The sequence below is a fragment of the Heptranchias perlo genome, chromosome 29, assembly GCF_035084215.1.
Source record: "Heptranchias perlo isolate sHepPer1 chromosome 29, sHepPer1.hap1, whole genome shotgun sequence".
Taxonomy (NCBI): domain Eukaryota; kingdom Metazoa; phylum Chordata; class Chondrichthyes; order Hexanchiformes; family Hexanchidae; genus Heptranchias; species Heptranchias perlo.
The window spans coordinates 25306873-25324015 of record NC_090353.1 but is presented as its reverse complement, the minus strand read 5'-3'; the positions used below and the strand labels follow the sequence as shown (position 1 = coordinate 25324015).

The following is a 17143-nucleotide window of genomic DNA, read 5'->3' as shown; positions in this document are numbered from 1 at the left end:
TTTCAGTTAAGCCTTCTGACCTGTGACAGACCTGGAGGTCACTGCTGACGGGACCATGTCACGATCTATATTAATGATCTCGATGGAGGTGTTGGGGAAATTGTCCATTAGTTTATGGATAACACAGATTTATGCTTGGATGTTAGGACCTTGGATGAAAAAAAACAACTACAATCAGATCTAGATGCAATGGGGAAATAGGTCCACATCTGCCAGATGGCATTTGACATAGATAAATGTAGTGCAGTGCACACGGGTAGAGGTTTTGCCAAGCATGTTCACACTGTGCAGGGTTCCTAACTAAAGTCTTTTGAGCAAGAAATAGTCCTAGTGTCATAATGCATGAGTCTCTAAATAAATGTTTATAATGATCATAAATGTTCACGATGAGTGGTGAAAGGTTATAGCAAAAGCAAATAGAGCATTAGGACGTATAGCTGATATAATCCAATACAAGAAAAAAAGCACTACAGTGTCCTTCTACAAGAACTTGGTTAGGCCTCATCTAGAATACTGTGTCCCATTTTGGTCCCCTGACACGGTGGGTGATATAAAGGCCCTGGAAAAGATTCAAAGGAGGATCACAAGATGGATACCTAGTTTAAAAGCCATGAGTTATCATGGTAGGTTTAGAGAGCTCGGTCCTTTTACTCTGGAAAGTGTACACTTTGGGGGGATTTGATTGAGATATTAACAATAATAAAGAAACTAGACTGTGTCCATGTGGATCAACTCTTTGAATTAGATAGGTTAGGGCGAACCAGGGATATGCGTTTAAGTTACATAAGCATTGAACTAGTTAGATGTGAGGAGGTATTTCTTTTCGCAGAGGACCTTTGGTACAAGTTACATCGAGTTACATCACAACTACCGCACAGAAACAGGCACAGCCCAACTGGTCTTTGCCGGTGTTTATGCTCAACATGAGCCTCCTCCCCCCCGACCTCATCTAACCCTTTCAGGATACCCTTCCATTCCTTTCTCCCTCATGTGCTTATCTAGCTTCCCTTTACATGCATCTATGCTATTTGCCCCAACTACTCCTTGTGGTAATGCGTTCCGCATTCTTACCACTCTTTGGGTAAAGAAGTTTCTCCTGAATTCCCTGTTGAATTTATTAGTGACTATTTTATATTTGTGACTTCTAGTTTTGGACTCCCCCACAAGTGGAAACATTTTCTCTACGTCTACTCTATCAAAACCCTATCATTGTCTTAAAGAGCTCTATCAGGTCACCCCTCAGCCATCTCTTTTCTAGAGAAAAGAGCCCCAGCCTGTTCAGCCTTTCCCGATAAGTACTTCCTCTCATTTCTGGTATCATTCTTGTGAATCTTTTTTGCACTCCCGCCAATGCCTTTACATCCTTTCTATATTATGGAGACCAGAACTGTGCACATATACTCCAAGTATGTTCTAACCAATGTTCTATACAAGTTTAACGTAATTTCTTTGCTTTTCAATTCTGTCCCTCTAGAAATGATCCCTAGTGCTTGATTTGCCTTTTTTATGTCCTTATTAACCTGCATCGCTACTTTTAGTGATTTGTATATCTGTACCTCTAGATCCCATTGCTCCTCTATCCTGTTTAGACTTATTATCCAAGCAGTATGTGGCCTCTTTATTCTTCCTACAAAAATGCACCACCTCACACTTATCTATATTGAAATTAATTTGCCAATTACATGCCCATTTTGCAAATTTATTAACGTGCTTTTGCATTTTGACGCATTCTTCCTTTGTATTAACTACAAGATTGTCATCCTCTCCTTTATTGTCTATGTACTTAAAGTATGCCTTTTTCTTTAGTTTCAATTTTACCCTTATCTCTTTATTCATCCGTGGTGTTTCATTATTGGCTAGTTTGTTCTTGCTTTTTAGAGGAATATATTCTCCCTGAGTTCTATTGATCACCGTTTTGAATATTATCCACAGTTATTCTATTTCTTTGTCTGTCAAAAATTCTTTACAGTTTACCTGACCTAGTTCCATTCTCATCCCCTCAACATTAGCTTTTTTCCAATCTATTACTTTGGTCTTTGTCTTACTTATGTCTTTCTCAATCATTATTTTAAACCTTGTCATGTTATGATTGCTATTGCCTAGATGTTCCCCTATGCTTACTTCTCTCATCTGTTCTGGTTCATTTCCCATTAGTAGATCCAGCAGTGATTCATCTCTTGATGGGCTTCTCACATACTGGGTAAAAAAGGAATCCTGTAGGTACCAAAGGACCACCAGTACATATGAAGTCCTACTCCAGCAAGAGTCAGTGTCCTCAAGAGAAGCAGTGAGTCTGGATTACCTTCTTGAATACATATTTTATGCCATTTTTTTTCTCCAGCTCTTACCATTTTCACAATTATTTCCATAAAAACCTTGGTCACAGGTGCAACTAAAACCATTAGCCAATTCAATACACGTGCCTCTTCTGTTGCAGGTTGTTGCTTGGCATTGGACTGTAGAGATAGTAGCATAAGGATTATTATTATCATTCAAATGTGACTTATTCACTGTCATTTGTAGATTAATTATTTACATTATGTAGTCTGATTGGCTGCTGAGAATGCAATAATTAAACAGTAATGTAATCTGTATGACCACCAGGTATTAAGAGAACTAGTATCCATCAAAAGCACAGTTCAATTCTACAAATCAATATGGATACGTATCCTCAATTATTTTGCTGTAACAAAATGCATATCACATTGTTCTTCCATCACACCTCAAAGTATTGAAGGATGTGGCCAATATTTTTGTTTGAAAACAATGCCTGTTTCACCTTGGCTGGGAACAGGATTTCAACTTCATTAGTGAATGAAATGGAAGATTTGTGAGGATACTTGCCTCAGTGGGTCTCCTCATTCTAGCGCATATCTTCAAAAACAGTGCTGCGTAACCAGTAGCAAGAGAGGATTACCAAGAGGGGACAGAAAGCCTGAGGTTTGGGCTGTGGGAAGTGGGCAGGTAAGCACTAAAATAGAGCCAGCAGGAAGAAAGGATTGCTGACAGATCACATGGCAGGGGTGGCAGTGGGTGGCACAAGGGTGCAGATGAGCATCGGGACGAGGCATCTGACTGGGGAAAGATGACAGGCAGTGAGTGGGAAGGAGTGACTGGAGTCAGGTTCACTGGGAGGAGAGACCTGCATGAGTAATGGTGGCCAGGAGTGAAGACAGCAGGCAACAGGTCATGGGGAAAAAAAGGTCCTTCAAAACAAATACAAGGGAAAGAAAAGAAGAAATAAACAACAGGGAAGGGGTAACACTGGCAGAACCTAACTGTAGGCAACTGCTGTTTCAGTTAAGCCTTCTGACCTGTGACAGACCTGGAGGTCACTGCTGACGGGACCATGTCACGATCTATATTAATGATCTCGATGGAGGTGTTGGGGAAATTGTCCATTAGTTTATGGATAACACAGATTTATGCTTGGATGTTAGGACCTTGGATGAAAAAAAACAACTACAATCAGATCTAGATGCAATGGGGAAATAGGTCCACATCTGCCAGATGGCATTTGACATAGATAAATGTAGTGCAGTGCACACGGGTAGAGGTTTTGCCAAGCATGTTCACACTGTGCAGGGTTCCTAACTAAAGTCTTTTGAGCAAGAAATAGTCCTAGTGTCATAATGCATGAGTCTCTAAATAAATGTTTATAATGATCATAAATGTTCACGATGAGTGGTGAAAGGTTATAGCAAAAGCAAATAGAGCATTAGGACGTATAGCTGATATAATCCAATACAAGAAAAAAAGCACTACAGTGTCCTTCTACAAGAACTTGGTTAGGCCTCATCTAGAATACTGTGTCCCATTTTGGTCCCCTGACACGGTGGGTGATATAAAGGCCCTGGAAAAGATTCAAAGGAGGATCACAAGATGGATACCTAGTTTAAAAGCCATGAGTTATCATGGTAGGTTTAGAGAGCTCGGTCCTTTTACTCTGGAAAGTGTACACTTTGGGGGGATTTGATTGAGATATTAACAATAATAAAGAAACTAGACTGTGTCCATGTGGATCAACTCTTTGAATTAGATAGGTTAGGGCGAACCAGGGATATGCGTTTAAGTTACATAAGCATTGAACTAGTTAGATGTGAGGAGGTATTTCTTTTCGCAGAGGACCTTTGGTACAAGTTACATCGAGTTACATCACAACTACCGCACAGAAACAGGCACAGCCCAACTGGTCTTTGCCGGTGTTTATGCTCAACATGAGCCTCCTCCCCCCCGACCTCATCTAACCCTTTCAGGATACCCTTCCATTCCTTTCTCCCTCATGTGCTTATCTAGCTTCCCTTTACATGCATCTATGCTATTTGCCCCAACTACTCCTTGTGGTAATGCGTTCCGCATTCTTACCACTCTTTGGGTAAAGAAGTTTCTCCTGAATTCCCTGTTGAATTTATTAGTGACTATTTTATATTTGTGACTTCTAGTTTTGGACTCCCCCACAAGTGGAAACATTTTCTCTACGTCTACTCTATCAAAACCCTATCATTGTCTTAAAGAGCTCTATCAGGTCACCCCTCAGCCATCTCTTTTCTAGAGAAAAGAGCCCCAGCCTGTTCAGCCTTTCCCGATAAGTACTTCCTCTCATTTCTGGTATCATTCTTGTGAATCTTTTTTGCACTCCCGCCAATGCCTTTACATCCTTTCTATATTATGGAGACCAGAACTGTGCACATATACTCCAAGTATGTTCTAACCAATGTTCTATACAAGTTTAACGTAATTTCTTTGCTTTTCAATTCTGTCCCTCTAGAAATGATCCCTAGTGCTTGATTTGCCTTTTTTATGTCCTTATTAACCTGCATCGCTACTTTTAGTGATTTGTATATCTGTACCTCTAGATCCCATTGCTCCTCTATCCTGTTTAGACTTATTATCCAAGCAGTATGTGGCCTCTTTATTCTTCCTACAAAAATGCACCACCTCACACTTATCTATATTGAAATTAATTTGCCAATTACATGCCCATTTTGCAAATTTATTAACGTGCTTTTGCATTTTGACGCATTCTTCCTTTGTATTAACTACAAGATTGTCATCCTCTCCTTTATTTAAAGTATGCCTTTTTCTTTAGTTTCAATTTTACCCTTATCTCTTTATTCATCCGTGGTGTTTCATTATTGGCTAGTTTGTTCTTGCTTTTTAGAGGAATATATTCTCCCTGAGTTCTATTGATCACCGTTTTGAATATTATCCACAGTTATTCTATTTCTTTGTCTGTCAAAAATTCTTTACAGTTTACCTGACCTAGTTCCATTCTCATCCCCTCAACATTAGCTTTTTTCCAATCTATTACTTTGGTCTTTGTCTTACTTATGTCTTTCTCAATCATTATTTTAAACCTTGTCATGTTATGATTGCTATTGCCTAGATGTTCCCCTATGCTTACTTCTCTCATCTGTTCTGGTTCATTTCCCATTAGTAGATCCAGCAGTGATTCATCTCTTGATGGGCTTCTCACATACTGGGTAAAAAAGGAATCCTGTAGGTACCAAAGGACCACCAGTACATATGAAGTCCTACTCCAGCAAGAGTCAGTGTCCTCAAGAGAAGCAGTGAGTCTGGATTACCTTCTTGAATACATATTTTATGCCATTTTTTTTCTCCAGCTCTTACCATTTTCACAATTATTTCCATAAAAACCTTGGTCACAGGTGCAACTAAAACCATTAGCCAATTCAATACACGTGCCTCTTCTGTTGCAGGTTGTTGCTTGGCATTGGACTGTAGAGATAGTAGCATAAGGATTATTATTATCATTCAAATGTGACTTATTCACTGTCATTTGTAGATTAATTATTTACATTATGTAGTCTGATTGGCTGCTGAGAATGCAATAATTAAACAGTAATGTAATCTGTATGACCACCAGGTATTAAGAGAACTAGTATCCATCAAAAGCACAGTTCAATTCTACAAATCAATATGGATACGTATCCTCAATTATTTTGCTGTAACAAAATGCATATCACATTGTTCTTCCATCACACCTCAAAGTATTGAAGGATGTGGCCAATATTTTTGTTTGAAAACAATGCCTGTTTCACCTTGGCTGGGAACAGGATTTCAACTTCATTAGTGAATGAAATGGAAGATTTGTGAGGATACTTGCCTCAGTGGGTCTCCTCATTCTAGCGCATATCTTCAAAAACAGTGCTGCGTAACCAGTAGCAAGAGAGGATTACCAAGAGGGGACAGAAAGCCTGAGGTTTGGGCTGTGGGAAGTGGGCAGGTAAGCACTAAAATAGAGCCAGCAGGAAGAAAGGATTGCTGACAGATCACATGGCAGGGGTGGCAGTGGGTGGCACAAGGGTGCAGATGAGCATCGGGACGAGGCATCTGACTGGGGAAAGATGACAGGCAGTGAGTGGGAAGGAGTGACTGGAGTCAGGTTCACTGGGAGGAGAGACCTGCATGAGTAATGGTGGCCAGGAGTGAAGACAGCAGGCAACAGGTCATGGGGAAAAAAAGGTCCTTCAAAACAAATACAAGGGAAAGAAAAGAAGAAATAAACAACAGGGAAGGGGTAACACTGGCAGAACCTAACTGTAGGCAACTGCTGTTTCAGTTAAGCCTTCTGACCTGTGACAGACCTGGAGGTCACTGCTGACGGGACCATGTCACGATCTATATTAATGATCTCGATGGAGGTGTTGGGGAAATTGTCCATTAGTTTATGGATAACACAGATTTATGCTTGGATGTTAGGACCTTGGATGAAAAAAAACAACTACAATCAGATCTAGATGCAATGGGGAAATAGGTCCACATCTGCCAGATGGCATTTGACATAGATAAATGTAGTGCAGTGCACACGGGTAGAGGTTTTGCCAAGCATGTTCACACTGTGCAGGGTTCCTAACTAAAGTCTTTTGAGCAAGAAATAGTCCTAGTGTCATAATGCATGAGTCTCTAAATAAATGTTTATAATGATCATAAATGTTCACGATGAGTGGTGAAAGGTTATAGCAAAAGCAAATAGAGCATTAGGACGTATAGCTGATATAATCCAATACAAGAAAAAAAGCACTACAGTGTCCTTCTACAAGAACTTGGTTAGGCCTCATCTAGAATACTGTGTCCCATTTTGGTCCCCTGACACGGTGGGTGATATAAAGGCCCTGGAAAAGATTCAAAGGAGGATCACAAGATGGATACCTAGTTTAAAAGCCATGAGTTATCATGGTAGGTTTAGAGAGCTCGGTCCTTTTACTCTGGAAAGTGTACACTTTGGGGGGATTTGATTGAGATATTAACAATAATATAGAAACTAGACTGTGTCCATGTGGATCAACTCTTTGAATTAGATAGGTTAGGGCGAACCAGGGATATGCGTTTAAGTTACATAAGCATTGAACTAGTTAGATGTGAGGAGGTATTTCTTTTCGCAGAGGACCTTTGGTACAAGTTACATCGAGTTACATCACAACTACCGCACAGAAACAGGCACAGCCCAACTGGTCTTTGCCGGTGTTTATGCTCAACATGAGCCTCCTCCCCCCCGACCTCATCTAACCCTTTCAGGATACCCTTCCATTCCTTTCTCCCTCATGTGCTTATCTAGCTTCCCTTTACATGCATCTATGCTATTTGCCCCAACTACTCCTTGTGGTAATGCGTTCCGCATTCTTACCACTCTTTGGGTAAAGAAGTTTCTCCTGAATTCCCTGTTGAATTTATTAGTGACTATTTTATATTTGTGACTTCTAGTTTTGGACTCCCCCACAAGTGGAAACATTTTCTCTACGTCTACTCTATCAAAACCCTATCATTGTCTTAAAGAGCTCTATCAGGTCACCCCTCAGCCATCTCTTTTCTAGAGAAAAGAGCCCCAGCCTGTTCAGCCTTTCCCGATAAGTACTTCCTCTCATTTCTGGTATCATTCTTGTGAATCTTTTTTGCACTCCCGCCAATGCCTTTACATCCTTTCTATATTATGGAGACCAGAACTGTGCACATATACTCCAAGTATGTTCTAACCAATGTTCTATACAAGTTTAACGTAATTTCTTTGCTTTTCAATTCTGTCCCTCTAGAAATGATCCCTAGTGCTTGATTTGCCTTTTTTATGTCCTTATTAACCTGCATCGCTACTTTTAGTGATTTGTATATCTGTACCTCTAGATCCCATTGCTCCTCTATCCTGTTTAGACTTATTATCCAAGCAGTATGTGGCCTCTTTATTCTTCCTACAAAAATGCACCACCTCACACTTATCTATATTGAAATTAATTTGCCAATTACATGCCCATTTTGCAAATTTATTAACGTGCTTTTGCATTTTGACGCATTCTTCCTTTGTATTAACTACAAGATTGTCATCCTCTCCTTTATTGTCTATGTACTTAAAGTATGCCTTTTTCTTTAGTTTCAATTTTACCCTTATCTCTTTATTCATCCGTGGTGTTTCATTATTGGCTAGTTTGTTCTTGCTTTTTAGAGGAATATATTCTCCCTGAGTTCTATTGATCACCGTTTTGAATATTATCCACAGTTATTCTATTTCTTTGTCTGTCAAAAATTCTTTACAGTTTACCTGACCTAGTTCCATTCTCATCCCCTCAACATTAGCTTTTTTCCAATCTATTACTTTGGTCTTTGTCTTACTTATGTCTTTCTCAATCATTATTTTAAACCTTGTCATGTTATGATTGCTATTGCCTAGATGTTCCCCTATGCTTACTTCTCTCATCTGTTCTGGTTCATTTCCCATTAGTAGATCCAGCAGTGATTCATCTCTTGATGGGCTTCTCACATACTGGGTAAAAAAGGAATCCTGTAGGTACCAAAGGACCACCAGTACATATGAAGTCCTACTCCAGCAAGAGTCAGTGTCCTCAAGAGAAGCAGTGAGTCTGGATTACCTTCTTGAATACATATTTTATGCCATTTTTTTTCTCCAGCTCTTACCATTTTCACAATTATTTCCATAAAAACCTTGGTCACAGGTGCAACTAAAACCATTAGCCAATTCAATACACGTGCCTCTTCTGTTGCAGGTTGTTGCTTGGCATTGGACTGTAGAGATAGTAGCATAAGGATTATTATTATCATTCAAATGTGACTTATTCACTGTCATTTGTAGATTAATTATTTACATTATGTAGTCTGATTGGCTGCTGAGAATGCAATAATTAAACAGTAATGTAATCTGTATGACCACCAGGTATTAAGAGAACTAGTATCCATCAAAAGCACAGTTCAATTCTACAAATCAATATGGATACGTATCCTCAATTATTTTGCTGTAACAAAATGCATATCACATTGTTCTTCCATCACACCTCAAAGTATTGAAGGATGTGGCCAATATTTTTGTTTGAAAACAATGCCTGTTTCACCTTGGCTGGGAACAGGATTTCAACTTCATTAGTGAATGAAATGGAAGATTTGTGAGGATACTTGCCTCAGTGGGTCTCCTCATTCTAGCGCATATCTTCAAAAACAGTGCTGCGTAACCAGTAGCAAGAGAGGATTACCAAGAGGGGACAGAAAGCCTGAGGTTTGGGCTGTGGGAAGTGGGCAGGTAAGCACTAAAATAGAGCCAGCAGGAAGAAAGGATTGCTGACAGATCACATGGCAGGGGTGGCAGTGGGTGGCACAAGGGTGCAGATGAGCATCGGGACGAGGCATCTGACTGGGGAAAGATGACAGGCAGTGAGTGGGAAGGAGTGACTGGAGTCAGGTTCACTGGGAGGAGAGACCTGCATGAGTAATGGTGGCCAGGAGTGAAGACAGCAGGCAACAGGTCATGGGGAGAAAAAGGTCCTTCAAAACAAATACAAGGGAAAGAAAAGAAGAAATAAACAACAGGGAAGGGGTAACACTGGCAGAACCTAACTGTAGACAACTGCTGTTTCAGTTAAGCCTTCTTACTTCTGACAGACCTGGAGATCACTGCTGAGGGGACCATGTCACGATTTATATTAATGATTTTGATGACGGTGTTGGGAAAACTGTCCACTAGTTTATGGATAACACAGAGATTTAGGCTTGGATGTTAGGACCTTGGATGAGAATAAACTACTACAATCAGATCTAGATGCAATGGGGGAATGTGCTGCCAGATGGCATTTAACATAAATAAATGTAGTGTAATGCACGTGGTAGGGATTTTGCCAAGCACGTTCACACTATGCGAGGTTCCTAACTAAAGTCTTTGAGCAGGAAATAGTCCTACGTGTTACAATGCATGAGTCTCTAAATAAATGTTTATTATGATCATAAATGTTCACGATCCATGGCAAAAGGCTATAGCAAAAGCAAATAGAGCATTAGGATGTGTAGCTCAGATAATCCAATATAAGACAAAAAGCACTGTAGTGTCCTTGTAGAAGACCTTGGTTAGGCCTCATCTAGAATACTGTGAACCCTTACATGGTGGGTGATATAGAGGCCTTGGAAAAAGATTCAAAGGAGAGTGACTAGATTGATACCTAGTTCAAAAGCCCTTAAAGAGCTCGGTCCTTTTACACTGGAAAGTGTACACTCTGGGGGGATTTGATTGAGATATTTACAATAATAAAGAAACTAGAATGTGTCCATATGGATCGACTCTTTGAATTAGGTAGGTTAGGGGGAACCAGGAACAAGCGTGTAAGTTACATAAACCTTGAACCACGTTAGACGTGAGGAGGTTTTTCTTTTCGCAGACGACCTTTGGAACAAGTTGTTTGTTCAATGATTGTGGAATCGCTGCAAATTTCCAAAAGAAAGTTGGATGAGTTCCTGGCTGAGGCTGATATCACTGTGTACAAAAGGTAGGTGGGATGTTGGGTGATGTGCTTCATGGTCACTGTGGACTCCTGGAACTCATTTTGATTGCCTTCTGTGGTCAGATAGGAATTTCCCAGAATCCTTTTCTCCCTCCTGGATTGGCTGAGGGTTTTTTTGTCCTCTCCCAGGAGATTACATGACTGCTAGTAGGTCGGGAGTCATGATGCTCACTTACAATATAATTGTGTGGGACAGGCTTGATAGACCAGCTACACTTTTGTTGTCCGTTATTTTCGTATGTTTATGTGATCCTCTCTATCCAATCACAGGTAAGTACAAAGCAACATTTGTCCCACAGCACCACCTAGCTGGGAGGTTCAACCAGGAGGACTGAATAGAAAAATTCAAGTTTGACAGAAGTAGCATGAAAGCAATAGTATGACTGTGACAGAAAAAGAGTGACACAAAAAGTGCAACAGGAAATGAATGCATTTACAGGAAGTATGTGCATAGACAAGACTTTTACTACATTATATAGCCACATTAAAACTTGAAAAACTTCACCAAAAATTTATCTTGTACACCTTTCAACACACATACAAAGTAAGTTAAAATGGCCTTTCCTGTAAGTGAAAGAATTCCCATAGCCCATCCTCCATCAAATGTCAATATTATTTATTTCATGGAAACTCATTTTAAGTTTTAAAAGCTTTGTAGGATAAAAAGTCCATTAGTTGATAATGCCCCGCACTGAATTCCAATTGCAATAGTGTGAATTTATTCTGATTCTGGGCAATGAAATGATAGTTGGAAATCCAGTATTGTGCATCGATACCAGATATTGAATTTTACACAATCTAATTAACTGAGCAGTGGGGATTGATCCCTATTGATTTCCATGTTCTAACAGCTTTCAAGAATTATATTTGAATTGAAAGTGTTACAATGAGCAAGCACCAAGCTACCAATATGAACATAAGAAAATGTAGGACAAGAAGTGATCCATCCAGCCTGTCCCATCCAGATAAGATGCAGCCTTTGCAACATCAAGCTCAAATAACCAATTCACCTGAACAGAATTTAGTCCCTTCTTATGTTCATATTGGTAGCTTGGTGCTTGCTCATTGTAACACTTTCAATTCAAATATAATTCTTGAAAGCTGTTAGAACATGGAAATCAATAGGGATCAATCCCCACTGCTCAGTTAATTAGGTTATTTTAAAGACCTCAATCATATCCCCTTGGAATCTACATTTCTCCAATGAAAAATGACCCAGTTCCCTGAGCCTGTCCTGGTAAAAGCTCTGAGACTTGGTGTCACTCTGGTAGCCGTCCAGGGTCTTGCTATCCTGCAGCATGTGAAGGGACCAAGTCTGGGCACAGTATTCTAGATGCAGCCAAACCAAGGTCTCGTACAGGGTAAGTATCATATTTCTAGTTTTGTATTAAACAGTCCTAACTCTATATCCTAACACCCTGTTCACTTTCTCTACAGCCTTGCAGCACTGGTCATGAACCTCCAATTTTCATGAACTTCAACTCCTTCACCTGTTCTGCAGCCTTTTGAGCGTAACCATGCATACCGTACATATAGCTGGAATTACTGTAACCCAAATGCATTTATTGACATTGAAGGACGTATGCCACATATTCTCCCACTGTATCTTAATCAGCCTGCAGTCTATTTATTTTGTCCAAAATCCCAACTCTCATGAACCCCTTTGTGTAATCAGCAAACATAAGGACTGTACCCCCGATGCCTTCATCCAAATCATTGATAAAGACAGTGATGAGCAATGGCCCTAACATAGATCCCTATGGATCGGACTCCACACAGAGCTCATGCTATTAATAATCACTATTAATAAGTGAATGAAATCAATTTGCAAACAAGCTTAAAATTTGACCTTGATATAATGCAACAGGTCCTGCAATGTAATACAGAATTGTGAGCTGACTAAAATATGAGTGCTTAACCTGCTCTCAATCTTTTACAAATCAGAATCTGCTGAAGACAGCACAACAGCTACATTAATGAGAGAGAATCGTATTTCATGTATATATTTTCTTGAGAGCACTAAAATCAGAAAATACACAACATTGTATTAGCGCAACTTGTCTGGTCTATGTAGAGCAATGCTGCCTTCATAAGCTTCAGTTAATCCAGAAATCTGTGGCTCTCTCTATCACACAAGGTCCCACACACCTATTAACCCTCTCTGTTCCCCAACTTCAAGGTCCTCATGCTAATTTTCAAATCCTTCCACAGTTTAGCTCCACTTTATCCAAGCTATCTTCTCCAGCTGTGTCCCAGCTACAGCCTGCGCTCTTACAATTCCAAATTACTGCCTGCCCCCACTACATAATCAGCTAAATCTTCATTCACTGTGTTCTTTGGAACTCTCTCCCAAAACTACTTTTCCTTGCTACCTTTCTTCTTTCAAAAGCCTCTTCAAATCTACCTCTTCAATTGTGCTTTTGGTTCCCCCAGCCTTAATTATTTTGATGTGGAGATGCCGGTGATGGACTGGGGTGGACAAATGTAAGGACTTGCACAACACCAGGTTATAGTCCAACAGTTTTATTTTAAATCACAAGCTTTCGGAGCTTTCCTCCTTCGTCACCAGGAACCCGATCGAATCCTCCAAAAAGAAAAACAGCCCTATTCCTGCTAGAAACACATTTTCCTGGTACACAGCAATAGGAATAACTGAAGCCCATTTATAGTGAATGGGTGGGAAATCTTAACAATGTTACTAAATAAAGAAATCTGATGACACATCAGATCGTGGATCCCCTAGTAGATCCTTGTAGATATCATAGCGTCTGCTTTACGAATATAGAGAGATATGAGAGACTAGTACTTACATTGTTGGCACACAAAATAGTTTTGGTCAGAACAATTTTCATCATTCCATTCACGGCTACTGAGCATCAAAACACAATTTTCTTCTCCAATAATGAAGGAGAAGTGGTTGTTGGGTTCCCCCTTTGCCCAGTTGGTGTAGGACACCATTCTACCTGAGCCAGTATAGCACCAGTTTTGCCTACATTTTAACACTCCAATCCAGACATTTTTGCCATCTGCAATTAATGATAAATACCGCTGCTGTTTTTCATTGTAGACTTCAGCTAGTCCATCAAAATAGCTTACACAATATTCATGACAATATTGGAAGGATAGTTCAGTTCTCTGTAACCTGTAGACTACACTTTCGGAAATATATGGAGAACCTAAACACATGAGAAAGAAAAAACACAACCATGAATAAAATTTATCTTTGACTAAGATTCCTAATGAATAGGCTGGAATTCTTTGAGAACTATTGTAATCATAAAGACTGAGCAAGCTATGATACTTTTATACAGATGTTAAATTCAGATTAGTAAGATTGGTTATAATATATGCATTTGTTTTACAACTGCATCTCTAAAATCTATGTCTACATCTTTGTAATTACTTAGTTGCAAAAATAAAGACATGTAATAAGTTATCATACCAGACATGAAAAGGATTGTGATAATGTTGCTCCACATGCTGACAGAACTGAACCCAGTGAAACCAGCAGAAAATGAAATTTACCCAAGGAAATAGCTCATGTTTAGGAGGAAATGAAAAAACAGTCCTTGATTGTAATACAAATAAATTATTTAACGAAGCACCAATTTTAAGTCAAATAAACAAACACTAAGACTTGGCTTTTTTCATGTTTATTAAGATGTTGCATAATTAAAATTAACTTGCAAAACAAACCCATCTGAAAATATTTTGATGTTATTCCTACCTTTTCTTTGTAGATCTTGGTACAGTCCAAGTCCAATGTGGTTTCATCAATAGGAAACATATTACAAAAAAAGATATAGAAGCACTAGAGAAAGTGCAAAAAAAGATTTACAAGAATGGTATCAGAACTGAGAGGGTACAACAATCAGGAAAGATTGAACAGGCTGAGGCTCTTTTCTCTAGAAAAGAGAAGACTGAGAGATGACCTGTTAGAGGTGTTTAAAATTCTGAAGGGGTTCAACAGGGTAGAAATAGAGAAGATGTTTCCACTTGTGGGGTGGTGCAAAACCAGAGCAATAAACATAAGATCGTCACTAATAAATCCAATAAGGAATTTTGGGGAAACTTCTTTACTCTGAGAGTGCTGAGACTGTGGAACATGGAGTGGTTGAGGAGGATAGCATAGATGCATTTAAGGGGAAGCTAGATAAATACATGAGGGAGAAAGGAATAGAAGATATGCTGATAGGGCTAGATGAAGTAAGGTGGAAGGAGGCTCATGTGGAGGATAAACACTGGCATAGACATGTTGGACCGAATTGCCTGTTTCTGTGCTGTAAATTTCTATGTAATTCTCTTTGACATAAGAACATAAGAAATAGGAGCTGGAGTAGGCCAACCTCCCCTCGAGCCTGCTCCACCATTCAATCAGGTCATGGCTGATCTTCAACCTCAATTCCACTTTCCTGCCCGATCGCCATATTCCTTGATTCTCCATGAGTCCAAAAATCTATCTATCACAGCCTTGAATATACTCAACGACTCAGCATCCACAGCCCTCTGGGGTAGAGAATTCCAAAGATTCACAACCCTCTGAGTGAAGAAATTCCTCCTTATCTCAGTCTTATTCTGCGACTATAGCCTCTAGTTCTAGACTCTCCAGCCAGGGGAAACAACCTCTCAGCATCTACTCTGTCAAGTCCCCTCAGAATCTTACATGTCTCAATGAGATCAGCTCTCATTCTTCTAAACTCCAGAAAGTATAGACCCATTCTACTCAATCTCTCCTCATAGGACAACCCTCTCATCCCAGAAATTAATCTAGTAAACCATTGTTGCACCGCCTCTAAGGCAAGTATATCCTTCCTTAGATAAGGAACGGACCTTCTGCATGATAACCTGCGGCCACGCTTATCTGCGCTCACTGGTCTCTCTGTGGCTATGAAGATGCCCTCAAATTTTATGGTACTGGCTCATTTAAGGCAGCCATGGGTGATGTCTGTAATATCAGCTATGCTGCATTATTGGCATTCATTTGTCACTGATGCCCTTTACAGAGACCTGGTGAATTCATCAACTTTGGCATCGCAGCAAGGTAGCAGCGAGTTAGTTTATGGAGCTGCTGGCTTCCCCAAGGTCCAAAGTGCACCCACATTGCTTTGCATGCTCCAACAGAAAACCCCCTCAACTACCTCAACAAGAATGGCTTCCACTCCCTCAAAGTACAGATGGTTGGTTTAATGGCAGCTATCAGATCTAGAAAACTCTGAGATTCAGCAGCATGCATCACAGTCACCATGATCTAGAAACTGCTTTGCAGAGTGGTCTTTATTCCCTGCCCTACTGCCACCACAGCTGCAGTATGTACTTACATGGTGGTGGAGGTACTGACTGATATCTGGCCAATTGTTAGCTGTGAGTCTGCTGCAGATTCTAGTGAAGCTGCCATATGCCCCATTAGTGCCTGCAATGAAGAAAATGTTTGCCTGACGTTGCCGCAAATGAGAGCTGTAGACTCTAGAGTCAGTTGCCACACATCCTCAGCCACATTGGCAGCCATCAAGTTGGAGGTGCAGCTTCAGATACCTTCTTAGGAGGTTTAAGAAGCGAGAAGTGGGGCCAATGCTTTGCAGACAGCATTAAAGATTTTGGAGCAAACTGAGCTAAGTGCTTGGTGCATTCATAGTACAGCTATCCCCTTTGCTTTGAATGGACATCCATTGGCCACTTGACACTCTTCCTCAGTCCAGAGAACTTTTTCTACATTTGTGCCTTTGAGTGATGCATAGACAGCATTCATCTGATTGGATACTTGGCCTTACCTTCTGCACACTGAGCTATATTTGGTGGATTTCTGTTAGCCCCAAAAATAGACACTTTCCTCAAGTCCACCTTTGTTAGTAAAACCTCCAAGTTCTCCTCTGTGTTGGACATAGTTCTGGGAGCTTCTCCAGCCACGTTTAGCCAGCTTCCAAACCAAAACTAGCTGCCTCCCTTTAAGAGGTGCTGCACTCCTAGTAACCCAACTTCAACTATCACCCACCCACCCCCCCCCCACCCCCCACCCCACACACACACCTCAGATAGAACAATGCTCTCTGTGCATGGGAAAAGTGTGCAGGGTGCATATTTAAATTATTTAAATAAGCCAACCTGGTGGAACTTGGTTGGGTCGGGCTGACTCTCTACCACCCTGGGTCCACCCAGGAGCACAGACCATTTTGACCCTGATTTGGGGAATTGTTTCTGAAATACCTGCCATTATGTTCATAAGAAGAAACGTGAAACAAAAACAGAAAATGCTAGAAACACTTAGCAAGTCAGTCAGCATCTGTGCAGAGAACAAATAAGTTAACATTTTAGATGTAATTCCTGTGTCTATTTTTGAGGCTGAGAGAAATCCTCTA

The 17143-nt window shown here is 40.2% G+C and overlaps 1 protein-coding gene across 1 annotated transcript; it reads right to left on the bottom strand.

Annotated features, from left to right (window-relative positions):
- Window positions 1-129: 129 nt before the first annotated feature.
- Window positions 130-14284, bottom strand: LOC137299688 (E-selectin-like). Its single transcript, XM_067968627.1, has 6 exons — window positions 14233-14284; window positions 13601-13966; window positions 8926-9033; window positions 5632-5739; window positions 2349-2456; window positions 130-149 (listed from the first exon to the last, which is right to left on the bottom strand). The coding sequence occupies exons 1-6, from the start codon at window positions 14267-14269 to the stop codon at window positions 130-132; spliced, it is 747 nt and encodes a 248-aa protein (XP_067824728.1). The 5' UTR covers window positions 14270-14284.
- Between the last annotated feature and the right edge of the window lie 2859 nt (window positions 14285-17143).